Source organism: Garra rufa, chromosome 3 (assembly GCF_049309525.1).
Source record: "Garra rufa chromosome 3, GarRuf1.0, whole genome shotgun sequence".
In the NCBI taxonomy this organism is placed as follows: Eukaryota; Metazoa; Chordata; class Actinopteri; order Cypriniformes; family Cyprinidae; genus Garra; species Garra rufa.
In genome coordinates this window covers 32,035,983-32,051,357 of record NC_133363.1, presented here as the reverse complement: position 1 = coordinate 32,051,357, position 15,375 = coordinate 32,035,983, and the positions used below count along the sequence as shown (strand labels likewise).

Genomic DNA, 15,375 nt, shown 5'->3' with positions numbered 1-15,375 from the left:
GAGAAAATATCACACATATACAGTGGATATCGGTTAGTTTGTCTATTTAAACCTGAAAATAAACAAGCTTTTTATGTAATTGTTATGGAAATTGCTTCAGAAACATTATAACGACTTTAATTTCTGTGTTATTAATCAAATAAGCAAGTTTGTGGTAAAAATGCCACTTCATGACAAAGTTAGCAGACCCTTGAAATAGTGTCATTCTCTACAGGCCACCTGAGGACACTAAAAATCTGGGTTACAGTCGGGCACTTACAATGGGGAAGATCCATAAATGTTAACACACAAACTGTTTCAATAATACAGCCACAAGATGTAAACAATGTGCTTGTTAACTAGGTTGGCCAGATGTTCCATTTTCTGGGGTCAGTCTCTGGCCAGGATTTCTGTGTTGCCTAAAATAACCAGGTTTTGGCTGCTTGTGCTGCAAAGATCGATTGTTGTATGACATTTAAGTACTGTAAGACCTATAGAGAGCAGAGAAGACAGCTCCTTATGCGTTCGAATTGCTTTCGGAGTACTTTGTTGTCATACAACGATTGGTCTGCGCAGTGCCGCTTCAAGTCAAACAGACCTGATATGTACACGTATTTGCATCACTTTGACCATTCTCTGTAGATCCCACCTTCTCACGTGCCACAACTGGTTGATGATGTACAATACCTGCTTGTTATTGGTCCAACTGCTTTTTGATCACTACCTTCAGCAAGTATGAAACAAAGCCAAAACAGGAAAACAAACCAAAACCTTGATATTTTAGTCAGTATAAAAATCTTGGCCAGAACGTGTAACCTGGAAATTGGCACACTTGGTCACCTTATTGTTAACATGATTTTAGCCTGAAAAAATAACCTATGTTCAAAGTTATTTCCAGTTTTACAACCTTGTCACCATTAAAACACACCGGCATAAACCCTACATTGACATACTTTTTCACTGCTCAAAAAGAACCAAGATTTAACAGGATTAATGTAAGTGTTATTCTAAAATTATAAGCTTCACATTTCTGCTTTTAAACCCTCTAAAAATTGGCCCCACTTTAACCTTGCTTTTTTTCTAAAGAAAATGATGGATGACTTGAAATTATTTTATGTGGTAAACAACATTATTCCACAAATGCTGTTGATTGAGTTGAAGGAATAGTTCACCCCAAAATGAAAATCAACCCATGATTTATTCACCCTCAAGCCATCCTAGGTGTAAATAACTTTCTTCTTTCAGGTGAATACAATCAGAGTTATATTAAAAAAATGTCCTGGCTCTTCTAAGCTTTATAATGGCAGTGAACGGTGGTCGAAAGTTTGAAGCAAATCATAAAAACTACTCCACATGGCTCTGGGGGGAATGGAGTGCATGAATGGAATGAAGGAACAATGGCCTTCTGAAGTGATTTGATGCATTTGTGTAATAAAAATATCCATATTTAAACTTTAGAAACTATAATATCTAGCCTCTACTAACCCGCATACATGAGAGAGTGGATGAGCATTCCAGTGGCTGATGTAGGCCGTAGGTGTATCTTAAACTCCAGTGAGAATATGCTAGTCTCGCCAAAACCAAGCTTGTTTACTGTAAATTATAACCAGTCTCCTCTTGGCTTACATCAAAATCCTCTGACATTTTTCAAATGCTTATAAATTCTTTTGTACTTTTAATTCTATTTCTGCTTGTGTTTTTTCTTGTAGGCAGCTTTTGTTAAATGTGTCTGCTAATTGAATCAATGTTAGTGTTCTGACACTGTTGACATTAACTTTATTTTGCCCCTTCACCACCTTCATGGTGGGTCGACATTGGGGTCGTAATCGCCCCTGGCTGTTCGGACTACAGCATGACGGACATGATTGGAAGGGAGTGGGCTTCAGTCGGTCTGCCTGAGGGAACTCCTTTTATATCTGTCTGTTTGCAATTAGCAGATGGCATCTCAGATTGTTTCAATGATGCTTGATAAATGCAACGGTCTACATTACATGCTCACAAAGAAGAGTCACATGGGGAGACGAAGAAAGAGAGCGATCCCTTGCTTATTGAATCCCTCATGGGGATAGTTCCCTTGTGTTTCATGTAACTTCATACTCTATATCTCAGATGGACTGCTATTTAAAGTAACTTTTCACTACTGCTATAACCAACTTGATTTCCATACTTTATGTATATGATTCATATTCAGATTTTAAGATCATCAATCATGTTTTTGACAGGCACAGATGGCACACTGAGACATTTCCAAATGGCTTCTCTCTAAAAGGCAGTCACCTGGAAAACATAGAGGCACATTTATGTTTTAATGGTGGTGGGGATTTTCCATTGACTTCTATTGCTTTATACTGAGGAAATAAATAAATAAATAATATTTTATTTTATAATATTTTCAAGCTGAAGGCATTACTCTAGTCGTTAGTGTCACTTTTTTCTTTGTGGTAACTGTTTTTTAGTATTCCTTGAATAATGTGTTCAAAAGAACAGCATTTATTTGAAAAATATGAAATTCACAACCAATGAAATAGAGAAGCACTCATAAGTTTTATGTGATATGTGCGGTGTTACATTTACTCTGCTCTGAGTATCTAAGCAACAGAAATACTTGTTTCATATTTAATGCAAAATTGCTCCCTACTGGCAGCATTCTGATTTTTCAGGCCGAGACAATTTTACAAATTTCATTTCACCTATACCACATCAAATTTATATAGATGAAACCCGCATGTCCTCCCCAAGTGTGACAGTGAAAAGTATTACTTTCTTTTTTCCGTCCAATCGTTTGTAGAAATCTTTGCACAGTAATTTACAGTTGCAGCCAAGCTGCGGTTAAAGTAAATTTCATAGGTTTGAGTATCTAAGTGTCTGTCAGCAGGTTCCAGGTGATAAGCGCTCTGAAAAAGAGACCTATAGACGATCTGGACCGCTGGAACCCGCATGAACAATTAGTGATTTGAAATGCAAAGTGACTCATTTATCTCCATCCAGCTGCACAGTGGGGCCTTAGTGGCAAATGCTAAAAACAGCCTTTAAATAAATGCAGAGTGCTGGTAGTTACAAGACAGAAGGAAGAGCAGTGGTGAAAGTGTGGGTGGTGATCCTCAAGACCACCGTTTCCCTCCAGGCAGAAGCTATAAAAGGACTAATTGAAGGATTTTTACAGTGCAAACAGTAACAGAGATGTGGAAAATAGAACAAACATAAAAGATGATGCCCGAACTCCTAGGGTTTATGAGCTTCTAGCTGTTATTAGAGCAGTTTGTGTTATTGTTTTCAGTGGTTAGTGCTCATCACCGCTGAAGACACTCCTGCTGACCTGCTCTAAACAGCTTGTCAGAGACACAAGCGCTCATCAGATCCCTGCCATTCACACCTGCCCTGCATCACTGTCAGACACTTTTGACTGGCTGAGTTTGGAGTCAGCACTCATTGGGTGAATGAGGGTCAGTGGTTTGAAATATTAGCATTTGTCTTTTTGCAAAAAGTGTTACAAAGACTAATGGCTACCTATTTTTATTTACTACATGGACATTATTTTGGTTATTTGCGAATAATTCAGCATGAGCTTTTACATTTACATTTATTCATTTAGCAGACGCTTTTATCCAAAGCGACTTACAATTGGGGAATACAACAATGATTCATCCTAAGGAGGCAGATCGACATAGAAAGTGCTCAAAATACCATATATCAGGCATTGTTAGATGAGTACAGGCTAGAAAGGGAAGATTAGGAAAGAGAGGAGAACCTGATCTTTCTGATGTTGTGCAATGCAAACCTGCAAGATCGAGAAGTTTTAGCTATGTGGTCTTTAAAAAGTCAATTGGTCATCAAAGATTACACCAAGATTTCTGGCTGAAGTTGATGGGGTAATTGTTGATGAACCTAACTGGATGGTGAAGTCATGTTGTAGAGTTGGAGTGGCTGGAAGGACAAGGAGCTCAGTCTTTGCCAGGTTGAGCTGTAGGTGGTGTTCTTTCATCCACGCCAAGATATCCGCCAGGCAGCCTGAGATCCGTGCAGCTACCGTTGGATCATCTGGTTTGAATAAAAAGGTAGAGCTGTGTGTCATCAGCATAGCAATGGTAGGAGAAGCCATGTGCCTCTATGATGGGACCTAGTGATGTAGCTTTTATGGTTTTGATAAATTGTGTGATGTATCGATTCAGGTCAGGTCCATAGTACGGAATTTTATTTATGTTGAATTCCTTTAGCTGTTGATGTTCTCAAAGCCAAGGTCATGAGCTTGATTTCCAGGGAATGCATGAATTGCTAAAATATATGAATGCATAAATGTAATGGTTTTTTACCATTTCCCAGTACTGAAATGCTAGCAGCATTGATTATAAATGTCTGAAAGTCATTTTAAAACAATTTCAATAGCGTATTGAGTTTAGTTTTCAGTCTGTTCTATTTTTGTAATATTTGGTCTAGTTTTCTTTTTTTAATGATCCAGTGAACTTGTAATTATCACTGTCAGCTCTGGGTTTTTGTAGGTCACTGGTTAAATGCATGGGACAGCAATACAATATTGAATATGACTCACTGGTCCCGTGGTATCGCTTTTGTGTTGAGAACAGCATTAAAAAATAAAAATGCTTTACGATGCCATAGGAGAACCTTTTTTGCCTGGATGGTTCCATAAAGAACTTTTAACATCTGAAGAACCTTTCTGTTTCACAAAAGGTTCTTTGTGGCAAAAGAAGGTTCTTCAGATTATAAAGAAAGAGATGGTTCTTTAAAGAACCTTTGACTGCATGGTGCTTTGTGGAACCAAAAATGGTTTTTCTATGGCATCACTGTGAAGAATGTTTTAAATCACCTTTCTCTACATGGATGTATATCAGAAGTGTTTGCATTTTCTTGTTCACTAGAACAGATTCATATAAAATATAAATGGGAATGCGTAGATTTTATTGGCCACTTCAAAGGTTTAGTTCACCCAAAAAATGAAAACTCGCCCATGATTTACTCACCCTCAAGGCATTCTAGGTGTATATGAATTTCTTCTTTCAGACGAATCCAATCAGAGTTATATTTAAAAAAAAATCTCCAGGCTCTTTCAAGCTTTCTAATGGCAGTGGACGGATGTTTTTGTTCAACAGTCCAAAGGAAGTCCAATAAAGCGCATCCATCAATAATAAAAAGTGCCTCCTGTGGCAAATCAATGCATTTTTGTAAGAAAAATATCCATATTTTAAACGTTATAAAGAGTTTTCTCTAGGTTGCGCTAACCTTCGTACACACAAGCCATTCTGGACAGATGAAGTAGGACTTATGCGTAGGTGAGAATATGCTAGTCTTGTTAAAACCAACGTTTGTTTACAGGAGCAAAAGAAACATAGTTTCCTTACTTTAGCAAAGGAATACTCTCCTCTTGGCTTATCAACCTGAAACTAGAGAAAAGTGTTTATAACAAAAATGCATCGATTTGCTACAGGAGGCCTTTAGTCATTCCCCAGAGCAGTGTAAGGGACTGTTTATCGAGGATGGGTGTGCCTTATTGAACTTTTTTTGGACCGTTAAACAAAAACACCAGCCCACTGCCATTATAAAGCTGGGGAAAGCCAGGAGATTTTTTTATATAGCTCCAGTTGGATTTGTCTGAAAGAAGAACAACTAGGAAGCCCTAAGGATGAGTAAATCATGAGCTAATTTTCATTTTTGGGTGAACTAACCCTTTAAATAACAAATAATGTTCTCAAACGTTAAAATATTAATGGTGACTGTAGGTCTTTGTTGTTTTTCATGCAAGATCATTGTCAATAATCAACTTATAGATTGCTGACAAAGTGTGGCTAACATTCAGTTTGACTTTCATACTTACATAATATCTGTATCAGCAACGTGCATAATAAATAAGCATAAGTAACCTTTTCTGTTTAGCCTCAAACAGACTCCATTTGTTTCAGTCATTGTATAATTATGGAGTTTTTGTGCTGGAGCCCTGATGCCGCTACATTAATCAAAAATAGATCTGAGTGGGACTACAGGGCCTTGGCAAGATTCATGGTTATCTATTGTGTGCTCAACTTTACTGCCAAATCTCATGCTCCATGCTCTTTGATAAGAAAAGAAAAGAGTCCTGGCAAAATAACCGGATCTCAAGGCCTAACATGGGATTTATTTTTTTGTGGTAGAGAGAGACAGAGTAGTTCATAAGAAACTTTTTGGGTAAACATGGGCATTAAAGGGATAGTTCAACCAAAAAATGAAAATTACTTCATGATTTACTGACCCTCAAGCCGCCTCGGGTGTATATGGTTTTCTTCTTTCAGATAGATTCAATTGGAGTTACTGTATATTAAAAAAGCTTCATAATGACAGTGAATGGCTGTTGAGATTTTGATGTCCAAAAAAGTGCATCCATCCAATATAAAAAGTACTTCACATGGCTTTGGCCAATCTCTCAAGATTCTCACACCAGAACAGCCAGGACATTTTTTAATATAACTGAGATTGTATTCGTCTGAAAGGGGACCTAGGATGGCTTGAGGGTGAGTAAATTATGTGGTAATTTTAATTTTTGGGTCACTATCCCTTTAAATTGAAGTCAGAGATTATGTGAAAAATTAGGTATACGACCCTTGTCTATGTGTGTGTTTGCGTGTACATACAGCAGAGAAGATCTGACACAGAGTGCTGGTTGATGGGAGAAGTCCTGCTGATTACTGATGCATGTTATTGCTGAAGATCACCAGCAGGCAATTCACTCTAACTGATGAACTCCCACTTATTGATCTGTTGAGGCCCTGCGGCTGGAGGATGAAGGAAGCCTCTGAGGACACAAGCTGAGCCTCTGGGGATGCAGTTCCACTGTGCAGCCATGAGAACATGATGTCATGCTGCTGCGTGTGTGTTAGCAAATCAAAGCTGCGCTCTTTCAGTTTACTACAGTGTAAGGAGTACATGCAAATAGAAGGTGAAGTCTGAGGGTGAAAAGAAATACGGTATAATTACTTACCACAATTTTCCCCTCAATACTCTGGATTTTTCTTGAATATAACTGATATGCCAAATTTTATTAGTGACATTTAAGGCAAACATACTGTAAACTGTGTTGGGGGTGCATTAATTCATCATTAGGAAATTAAGTAAAGATCATGTTCCATGAAGATATTTAGTAAATTTCCTAACATAAATATATTGAAACTTAATTTTTGATTAGTGATATGCATTGCTAAGAACTTTATTTGGACAAACTCAATATTTAGGTTTTTTTTCACCCTCAGATTGCTTATTTTCAAGTATCTTATATCAAGTACCAAATATTGTCCAATTATTATCCTAACAAACCATATATCAATGAAAAGTTTATTTATTCAGATTTCAGATGAAGCATTCATCTCAGTTAAAAAAAAGTCCCTTATGACTGGTTTTGTGGTCCAGGGTCACAAATATCCTTTATGTATTTAATCCCATTTTATTAATTAATGTCTTTGCTGCTGACCTTTAATGATCCAGTTCAACCATACTAAGCAAAAATGACTTAGCTAAGTTCTATGAACTAACATTTGTGCCTCATTGTTTTTTTAATTGCTGAAGAGTGTTGAACATTCTCTTGCATTCTACTGTACAGACGTAAATTTACTTTTCCTTCAGCCTGAGGTTTATTCGTTTCACTTATTGGTGTGTAAGGGCTTTTACATTTGCTAAAAATATAATTGTTTGCAACAAATAAACAAGCTCTGCCCAGATTTAAAAAGTAATGCAAAAGTGACATAACGCATACTTTATTAGGAAATAACGCAATATTGTAATGCGTTACTTTTAAAAGTATCTTTCCCCAACACTGACTGTAAATACCGAAGACTCTTACAAAGATTCTTTTTTAGCATCTTTGGTTACTTGAAGAACCTTTACTATTCTTAGATGTTTTCAAATGCACATAATGTTCTTTAAAGTTTCTTCAGATTATTACAATGTTCTCCAGACTAAGAATAAATATGGTTATTTTAAGAACGGTTCCCTGAAAGGTTATTTTGAGAAACCAAAAACCTTTTGAAACCACCCTTTAACGATAAACTTTTGGTGCCTAACTCAAGTCGCACCTAAACTCATTCAACTCTGTAAATTACAGTTTGTTCTTTTTTAATAACATTTTGGTTTTCTACTTATCCCATTGCTTGCAGACGTATTATTAAACACACGCCTCTTTCACATCTTAGTAGCCTAAGGTTTTTTGAGTTGTGTGTCAAATGTTATTCGAGAAATCTCCTATGGGCGAGTGTTGTTTTTCTCTGCAAATGACAAGAACACTGCTTGTTTACTTGCTTGAGAGACTCGAATGTCATTGACTCATCCATGTTTATGCTTTTTTTTTTGCACAGATCTCTGACTGAAGCATGCTAGCCTAACTTTAGCCTTGCTTTGATTAGTTTGCTCTTGTATGTTTCCATGGTTTCCTTTGCAGCCGTCTACGAGGAAGGTTTGCTTTAATGATTAGAAAGGTTGATGATTTTTAAGGGAATTAATGGGAATTTGAAGTGCCTTTGGACATGAGAGCTTTAGCATTTTCAGATGAAATCATTTTGACCTATAATTGCAACCTAGAAAGACTTCAAATCCAGTCTGAACCCACTGACCCTGTCTGAACCTGTTTGGTTGTGTAATCCACATAAAGAATATTGTATGCAGTTGCCTTTCACAAAAAACAGTATTCTAATGTGAATTCTATTCGTAAACATAATCACAATTTGAATGGAATGCTGTCCATGTTTATGGACCAACATGGTTCTGGTTGATCAAGGAAGTCTTGCTGGTTGAGCTAGTTGAGAGCCTGGTGTGGATGCTAGTGTAAAAGCATCCCATCCTGATGACCAGTAACCATTCCATTCTAGTCTTTACATCAGGTTTGACATTTGCCATTAGAATTCAGTGTTTCTTTCTTAGTGTTCAGGCAAAAACGTAATCTTTTTGTATTGTCTTCCTAGAAAGTTCTCTTGGTGACTCACCTCACAAATGCATTAGCCGCCGTATGGCATTTTACACATGTCTGTGTGTGTTCATCTCAGCACAAGGCAATTACGCCAAGATGAAATATTCATCGGGTCCCCGGACACTCTCGGTTGCGCCCTCGAGCCTGGCGCAAGGGTGTAGATTGCGTCTACGTAGCGTCCTCTCCTGTGATACAACATCAATGACAAGTCGTGAAAATGGCGCGATATGCCATTCGGGCTTTAACGACATACATATAAAAGAGATCCAGGGACCTGTCAGGTCTTTATATCCCCTCTGCCCCCTGGGTAAACCTTCAGGGAAATCAACAGTTTGATATGCAGAGGCATGCTGAAAAATGTATGGGGGTAATAAAGGCATGCACAGATGTGGCATTTAGCCAAATATGCTTGCTGATATATATACGTGACCGTGTCAGCCTTTGAGCGTCCTGACAGTCTTTTATTGTTGATTTGACAAAAAGCCATTGAGCGGGATCCAACGCTGATCTGGCCTTGTTTGTGTTTATGTATGTTCTCTGACATTTACTTTGCGACATGAAAAGTTCCCCTGGGTGTCACATTATGGATACCGGGGGGCTTTGGAGGGAGAATTCTCATTTTGCCAAAATGAAACTCACGCTGGGACCAGCCTTTTATCATCTAAGTGCTTTTTGGTTGATGTACTTTTTATGCTTGTTGACAGAATTTCTTTTCTCTCTTCCCTCTTGTTTCCTTTCGCTCCAGGCCTCGTGAAGCTGGGAATCCACTGTGTCACATGTCAGAAAGTTGCCATAAAAATTGTAAACCGGGAGAAACTCAGCGAGTCTGTGTTGATGAAGGTAAGATTGGGCTGTTCTTTCAATGCGTGAGATGACTAAAGTAAACCAGTTTGTTGTTCTGCACTGAACTATAATGGAATTGAAAGTTGGCTGTTACTACCAAAACTGTCAGTTGCATTTACACTGTAGTGTTTGTATATTTAAATATATTTCGATTACTCCCAAAGCTTATTCTACACGTTTATTTTTTATGTCAGCTCTTTCTGGAAGGGAATGGGGAAAGTTAGCACCATTTCTGTCCTAATTATGCCTAGGTGCTTGCTACAGCAACAAAATATGAAAGAGTCTTTTGAGTACGAACAGGCAGCTGTCGCTGTGCTGCTCAACTGCTGTCAGGGGATTGTTTGAGTATATGAAAGGATTACCCACAATTCTTTTACCCATCTTCAGTAGTTGCCTAATGGTTCTCAGCAGTATACTACCACTATCAGACTGGACACTGATTAGTAGGAGTTCAGTTAAGGTTATCTCTAATTGTTCATTATCCGGTTTAAATCGTGCACAGTGAGTGTTGCTGTCAGCTCTCCATCTCTGATCCTCTAATTGGGTATGTGTTTTGCTGGAAGTGACACGTTTGTCACATTATATTTAGCTCATGATATGTAAAGTTCCTTCCATATGTTTGTTGAAAGCCAATGTTTGAGAGAGATACACTAAGAATGAATGGCATTTATAAATTTGGATTAGCAAAGAATCCGGAAATGTGGGTTGTTTACACTGTTCACAAATTTAATGTGGCAATTTGAGACTAGGAAAATGTATAAATGGACACAGTCATGATAATTGAGCTCATGTGTTAAAACATGTCTCAGGACTGATGTTTGTTAGGTCTAATTAAGTGTCATTTCTTGATCCAGAAGCAACCATATACACTTGATTTGACTGTTAGAAAATAAGAATTTTTTTTTAGGTCATAGTTCACCCAAAAACGAAAGATGGGTTTGGTACAACATTAGGGAGAGTAATCAATGACAAAAATGATGAACTATCTCTTTAATAATTAATGATGTATAGTATGTTATTTCTGCAACAATTGACCTATCAGTAAGCCCCTCCCCTCGAACGCAGATGACCCAAAGGCAGTTGAGTATCAGTTGCATGGAGACCGGAACTCGGACATCTTTAGGTTTAAGCGCCGTCAAGAAACATTAGAAGATCTAAAGCTTTCATAATTTTTCACCATTGATGGTGTTTATGCTACAAAAATAGTAAATTGATGTGCCTGGGGTACTTAATACACTGTATTGGTATCCTGAAAGGATAGGTAATAGAATTTGGAATTTATTTTATTAGTCAACATTTATTTTCTGGTTGTCATACTCTCATTAAGTTACAGTTTTCTGCTTAAGCAAAATGTTAATGTCTAGTAATACTGTTAATATCTCTGGCTGAAACTAGCTCACGTTAAAGTTAGTGAGTCCATGCTAACGTACAAACCTAAATAGCAAATTGTTCTCACATCATGTACAGTGTAGGTCAAAAACACATAAACGAAGGTCTACATTTCAGTGCCTCTCCATATTAAACTGATTAAATGTAAATGAATGTAATCTTCCCCTGTGGTACATGAACAGTGTTGATCCTGAATGTTGTCATCTGCAATCGTGACGACCGTAACATGACGCTTCTCCCGCCTGCATTGCGATCTGTGAACCCTTGCTTCCAAATTAATGGTATTACCCACCATATTTTTTTTTAAAGCCACAATTTTTATTAAAATATCCAATAACCACTAGACTTGTAACTTGGGAACTTACTTATTATTCCAGAGAATCCAGAATCCATGAATCCAGAATCCATAAATCCAGAGAAATAAGCCATTTTAAATAGTGAAATGGACCATATTCTTGCGTCGCCTGCCAATGACGTCATACACCCTCAATCGCTCCAGCGGCCTTGTTTCGCTTTTACAACTTTCAGTCCTACCATGCTTCATACTACAGTGACCTTAATAAGTCTTTAATAAATGATTTCTGCCCGAGTCCCGTCGGATTGCATTGGCTGTAGGGATGAAGACAACAACTCCCATGATTCCACACTCTATCACAGCGTCATCAATCTATGCATTTGGTTATTTGTTTGTTTTGAATATGCAACCTCTAGTGGTGAAAACTTTACATATTGTGCCATTAAAATCTTTTATATGTCCCTCCATGGAATATTTCTCGACAAGAGGTGATCCTTCTGTGTCTAAAATTGATCAAAAACATGTTGGGACAAGGTTTTCACACATACAGCTGTCATTGTGGAAAGGTTGCCAACTCTGTTTGTTTGTCTGAGGCAGCAACAGTAACTAAGAGGGGCTTAGCGATAGGTCAGTTGCAGCACTAAATGTAATTTAGTATCTCATCGTGGGATGAAACAGGAGACCGCCATTCGATGCTCTCTGAATATGCATAAAGAAATGTATAAATCTTCTTCACAAAAATTATTTCATTCTTTAAAAAAAAGAAATGTAAAAAATGAGTTTGCAACACATTACTGACTGGGTTTGTAGATTTCAGCACATTCCTGCTGATGCTTTTAAAAGTCATCTTTGAAATTGGTTTGCAAGTTTAGAAAACATTTTTGAGACCAATGAGACAGTTGGATGGCCCCCTGATGTAATTTTTGTATTCCTATTTAATATATGTTGTGCCTTCGGTTGAAAGGATGTTTAGTTACTTTCTGGAAAACAAGATAAGTACTGATAAAAAAGGCTGTTTTTAGCTGTACAAATATGGTGGTCACATACCTATGTGTTTATTATAACATTATCTGAAAGTCAGCAGATGTTCTTTGCTTCATAGAGTGAATAATTGAGTCTGTCAAACTGCTTCCGTGGTATTAATTTGAAGGAAAAAATGACAAGATGGGCTTAAGAAGGTGCTGATGTTGCCAATTTGCTTTATAAATTCAGTGAGCTTTAACATAAAAGTAGCCTCAACTTTTGACCCAGCCGGCGTAATTTCCTTTCAGTGTCCATCCAGCATCATATGGATTTCATTATGGCTCATTAACTCCTACTGGATTGTGGGGCAGGAGTAATTTAGATGAGCTGATTGGTTCCTCATTGTAATTGGATGTGAGAGTGGGCTATACAGCCATCCGGTCCACATGCAGTCCCCAGACCCCCCTGCTCGCTCATAGGTGTTTGGACTGTGGGGGAAATTGCTTCTCTGCAGGAAATAGACCTAAGCCTTATGGGACTCTGATTGTGGATGCAAGCTTTTGTGTTTCGCATTGTCTTACTTTACTTTCTCACCAGGCTGTGTAATCTAGAAAACAAACAGATGCTGTCTGATCCCAACGTAGAGTCGGAGTAAAGCCGCCTCCATGACTGATAGTTAGTCGTGTTTCTCTGAAGGTCACCCTGTAACCCGTTCTATTGTATCTCCTGCTTATTTTAGCTTCTCACAGGGCTGTTGTCATGGCAACCTGACATGATTGGCTTGGGGAGGGAGGTGGGGGAGAAAATTATATGCTCATAGTAAAAAAAAAAAAAATGGTGGTTTCAGATGTTGCACTCCTCCGTCAAAGTATCTCAAGATTTTTCGAACGGCGGGAATCAACAACGGAGGCAAAAGAGCGAGACTGCAACCTGCTGTTCTTACGCATCGGAGTCCCAAAGTCATGACTAATCTTCTCTATGGTGTAATTTCCCATGATTCCACCTTGATTTATCCCATTTAAAGGAGTCATATAATGCGATTTCATATTTTCCTTTGTCTTTAGAGTGTTACAAGCTTTTTGTGCATATATAAGATCTGTAAAGTTGCAAACATTGAAGTCTCAGTCACAAAGCGAATCACTCAAACATGCCCTGACATGTCTATGTCATGGTGTGGGAATATTTGCATAACACCGCCCAAATGTATACGCAAAGGAAAAAAAGCGTAACTTTTATTCTGTAGTATTGCTGCGGCCGCCGCCATGTTGTGGAGATGCTGTGTGTTTTGTTGCGAACACAGAAGTACTTTGTTTGGCCTTCCAAATGAGTACACAACTAGAAATCAGTGGTTACCCCTTAAATGCATACCTTGGGACGTCATTCGCTACCCTCTCTCTCCTTAATTTTTTTTTTTTTTTTTTTAAGTTTGACATCAAATTTCTTAGTATTCCTCAATCTATTCATTATAAACAAAACAAGGAAAAAAAAATATGCGCAAAAATATGTAAATATCTGATGACTAAATACATACAATTCACCTTAATTCCTCAAGGTGGCACTGTTTAATAGACAATAATGACAATAATGTTTCACTCATAACTATCACAGGCATAAAACAAAAGAATATCATCTTCAAAAACTGAACTGGTTTGAATGACTTTACTGCAGAGCAATTACTGTATGCAATAAAATATAAATGTCACTGTTATTTGATGGTGGATGTGGTGAATAATCTGCCGGCGATCAAAATATTGACTTTGAAGTCATTGAAAACGATAGTTTTGAGAATATGGTTGAGATTGTAAATATGAGCCAGATGCTGTATGTATTGTGGAAGTGCGCTCTGAGGATGACGGCGATCGTACAATCATCTGCTCAAATTGAACTAAGTTTCAGAAGATAACGAAATATGCTTTGTTTTATTCTTCTGTAATTGTTCTTAAAATATCAAAAGAGTTTTGCTATTGCAGAAGTTAGAGATCCATCCATGCTGGATATATAGGTCCGAGTTGCTAAAGACCCGAATATGTTACAATGATTGGTGAAATCATTCATTTAAGGGTTAAGTTGTATTTACAGCACTGTTCCAGAACAGTATTACACAATTATTAGAGTGTGTGCAGCCCATTTTTTGGAGGACTGTTTCCTGAACCTATGGAGAGAGTAGCCTACAGTGCGGCTGTGAACACTATAAAGTGGGGCAATTCCAACTTTGCAAGGACAGTCTGGTGCTTCTGACTCACAGCCTGTAAGTACATTTTCATATTTGAAGAATTTGCTACTGGCGATTCAAATGCGAGTTTTGAGCAGTGTAGAGTAGTGCTTGTTTGTCGTTTTAGCCAATCACAATGCACCGGATAGCTGGCTAATCAGAGAACACCTCGCTTTTCAGAGCGATAAGCTTTGTAAAAATAATGTACAGAAACAATAATGTACATAATGTGCAGTATGTGGGAAAAAATGTGTTTTTTAAACCTCAAACCACGTAAACACATTGCATTTTACCAAATGCACAAAATAATGTTCTTTTTAGCATCATATGACCCCTTTAAGCTAGAGTTCAACTCATTGGATAGTCTCCCAGTCATTGGCTGCTATGTTTCTCCTGGAGTTCCCTCCTCACCACAGTCTTGAAGGAATAAATAAACAATAATGACTTCATTAGCATAATTTTAGACAGTCAACAGGAGGTCACCTGTCATTCTGTTGTTTTCCTCCTTCTTCTCTTTCCTCAGCCTCCAGCGAACCCCACGTTGGTTGGCATTTGCATAGCTGGAGCCGGTGTGCAGCTGTCAGAGCATGCGTGGCTGTGTGTTGAAAACGGGGGGTTCGGGAACTTCCTGTCAGTGTGTGCTCGCTGGGACACGGTATACGACAGAGCGTGCATGTGTGCAATCAGAGCCCAGGGTGAGCGCGTCAGGTTTTATTTGTGTGTGCAGTACGTCTAAACCTAGATGTGCAGTATGTC

General features: G+C 38.0%; 1 protein-coding gene across 7 annotated transcripts in view; it reads left to right on the top strand.

Moving 5' to 3' along the window:
- The window catches only part of brsk2b (BR serine/threonine kinase 2b), a 174,069-nt gene that overhangs the window by 80,194 nt on the left and 78,500 nt on the right, over positions 1 to 15,375 (top strand). For all 7 annotated transcript variants that reach the window (XM_073835925.1, XM_073835928.1, XM_073835924.1 and 4 more), the window contains exon 2: positions 9,663 to 9,757. In XM_073835925.1, coding sequence (XP_073692026.1) covers positions 9,663 to 9,757 — 95 coding nt within the window. The remainder of the gene's footprint in view (positions 1 to 9,662; positions 9,758 to 15,375) is intronic.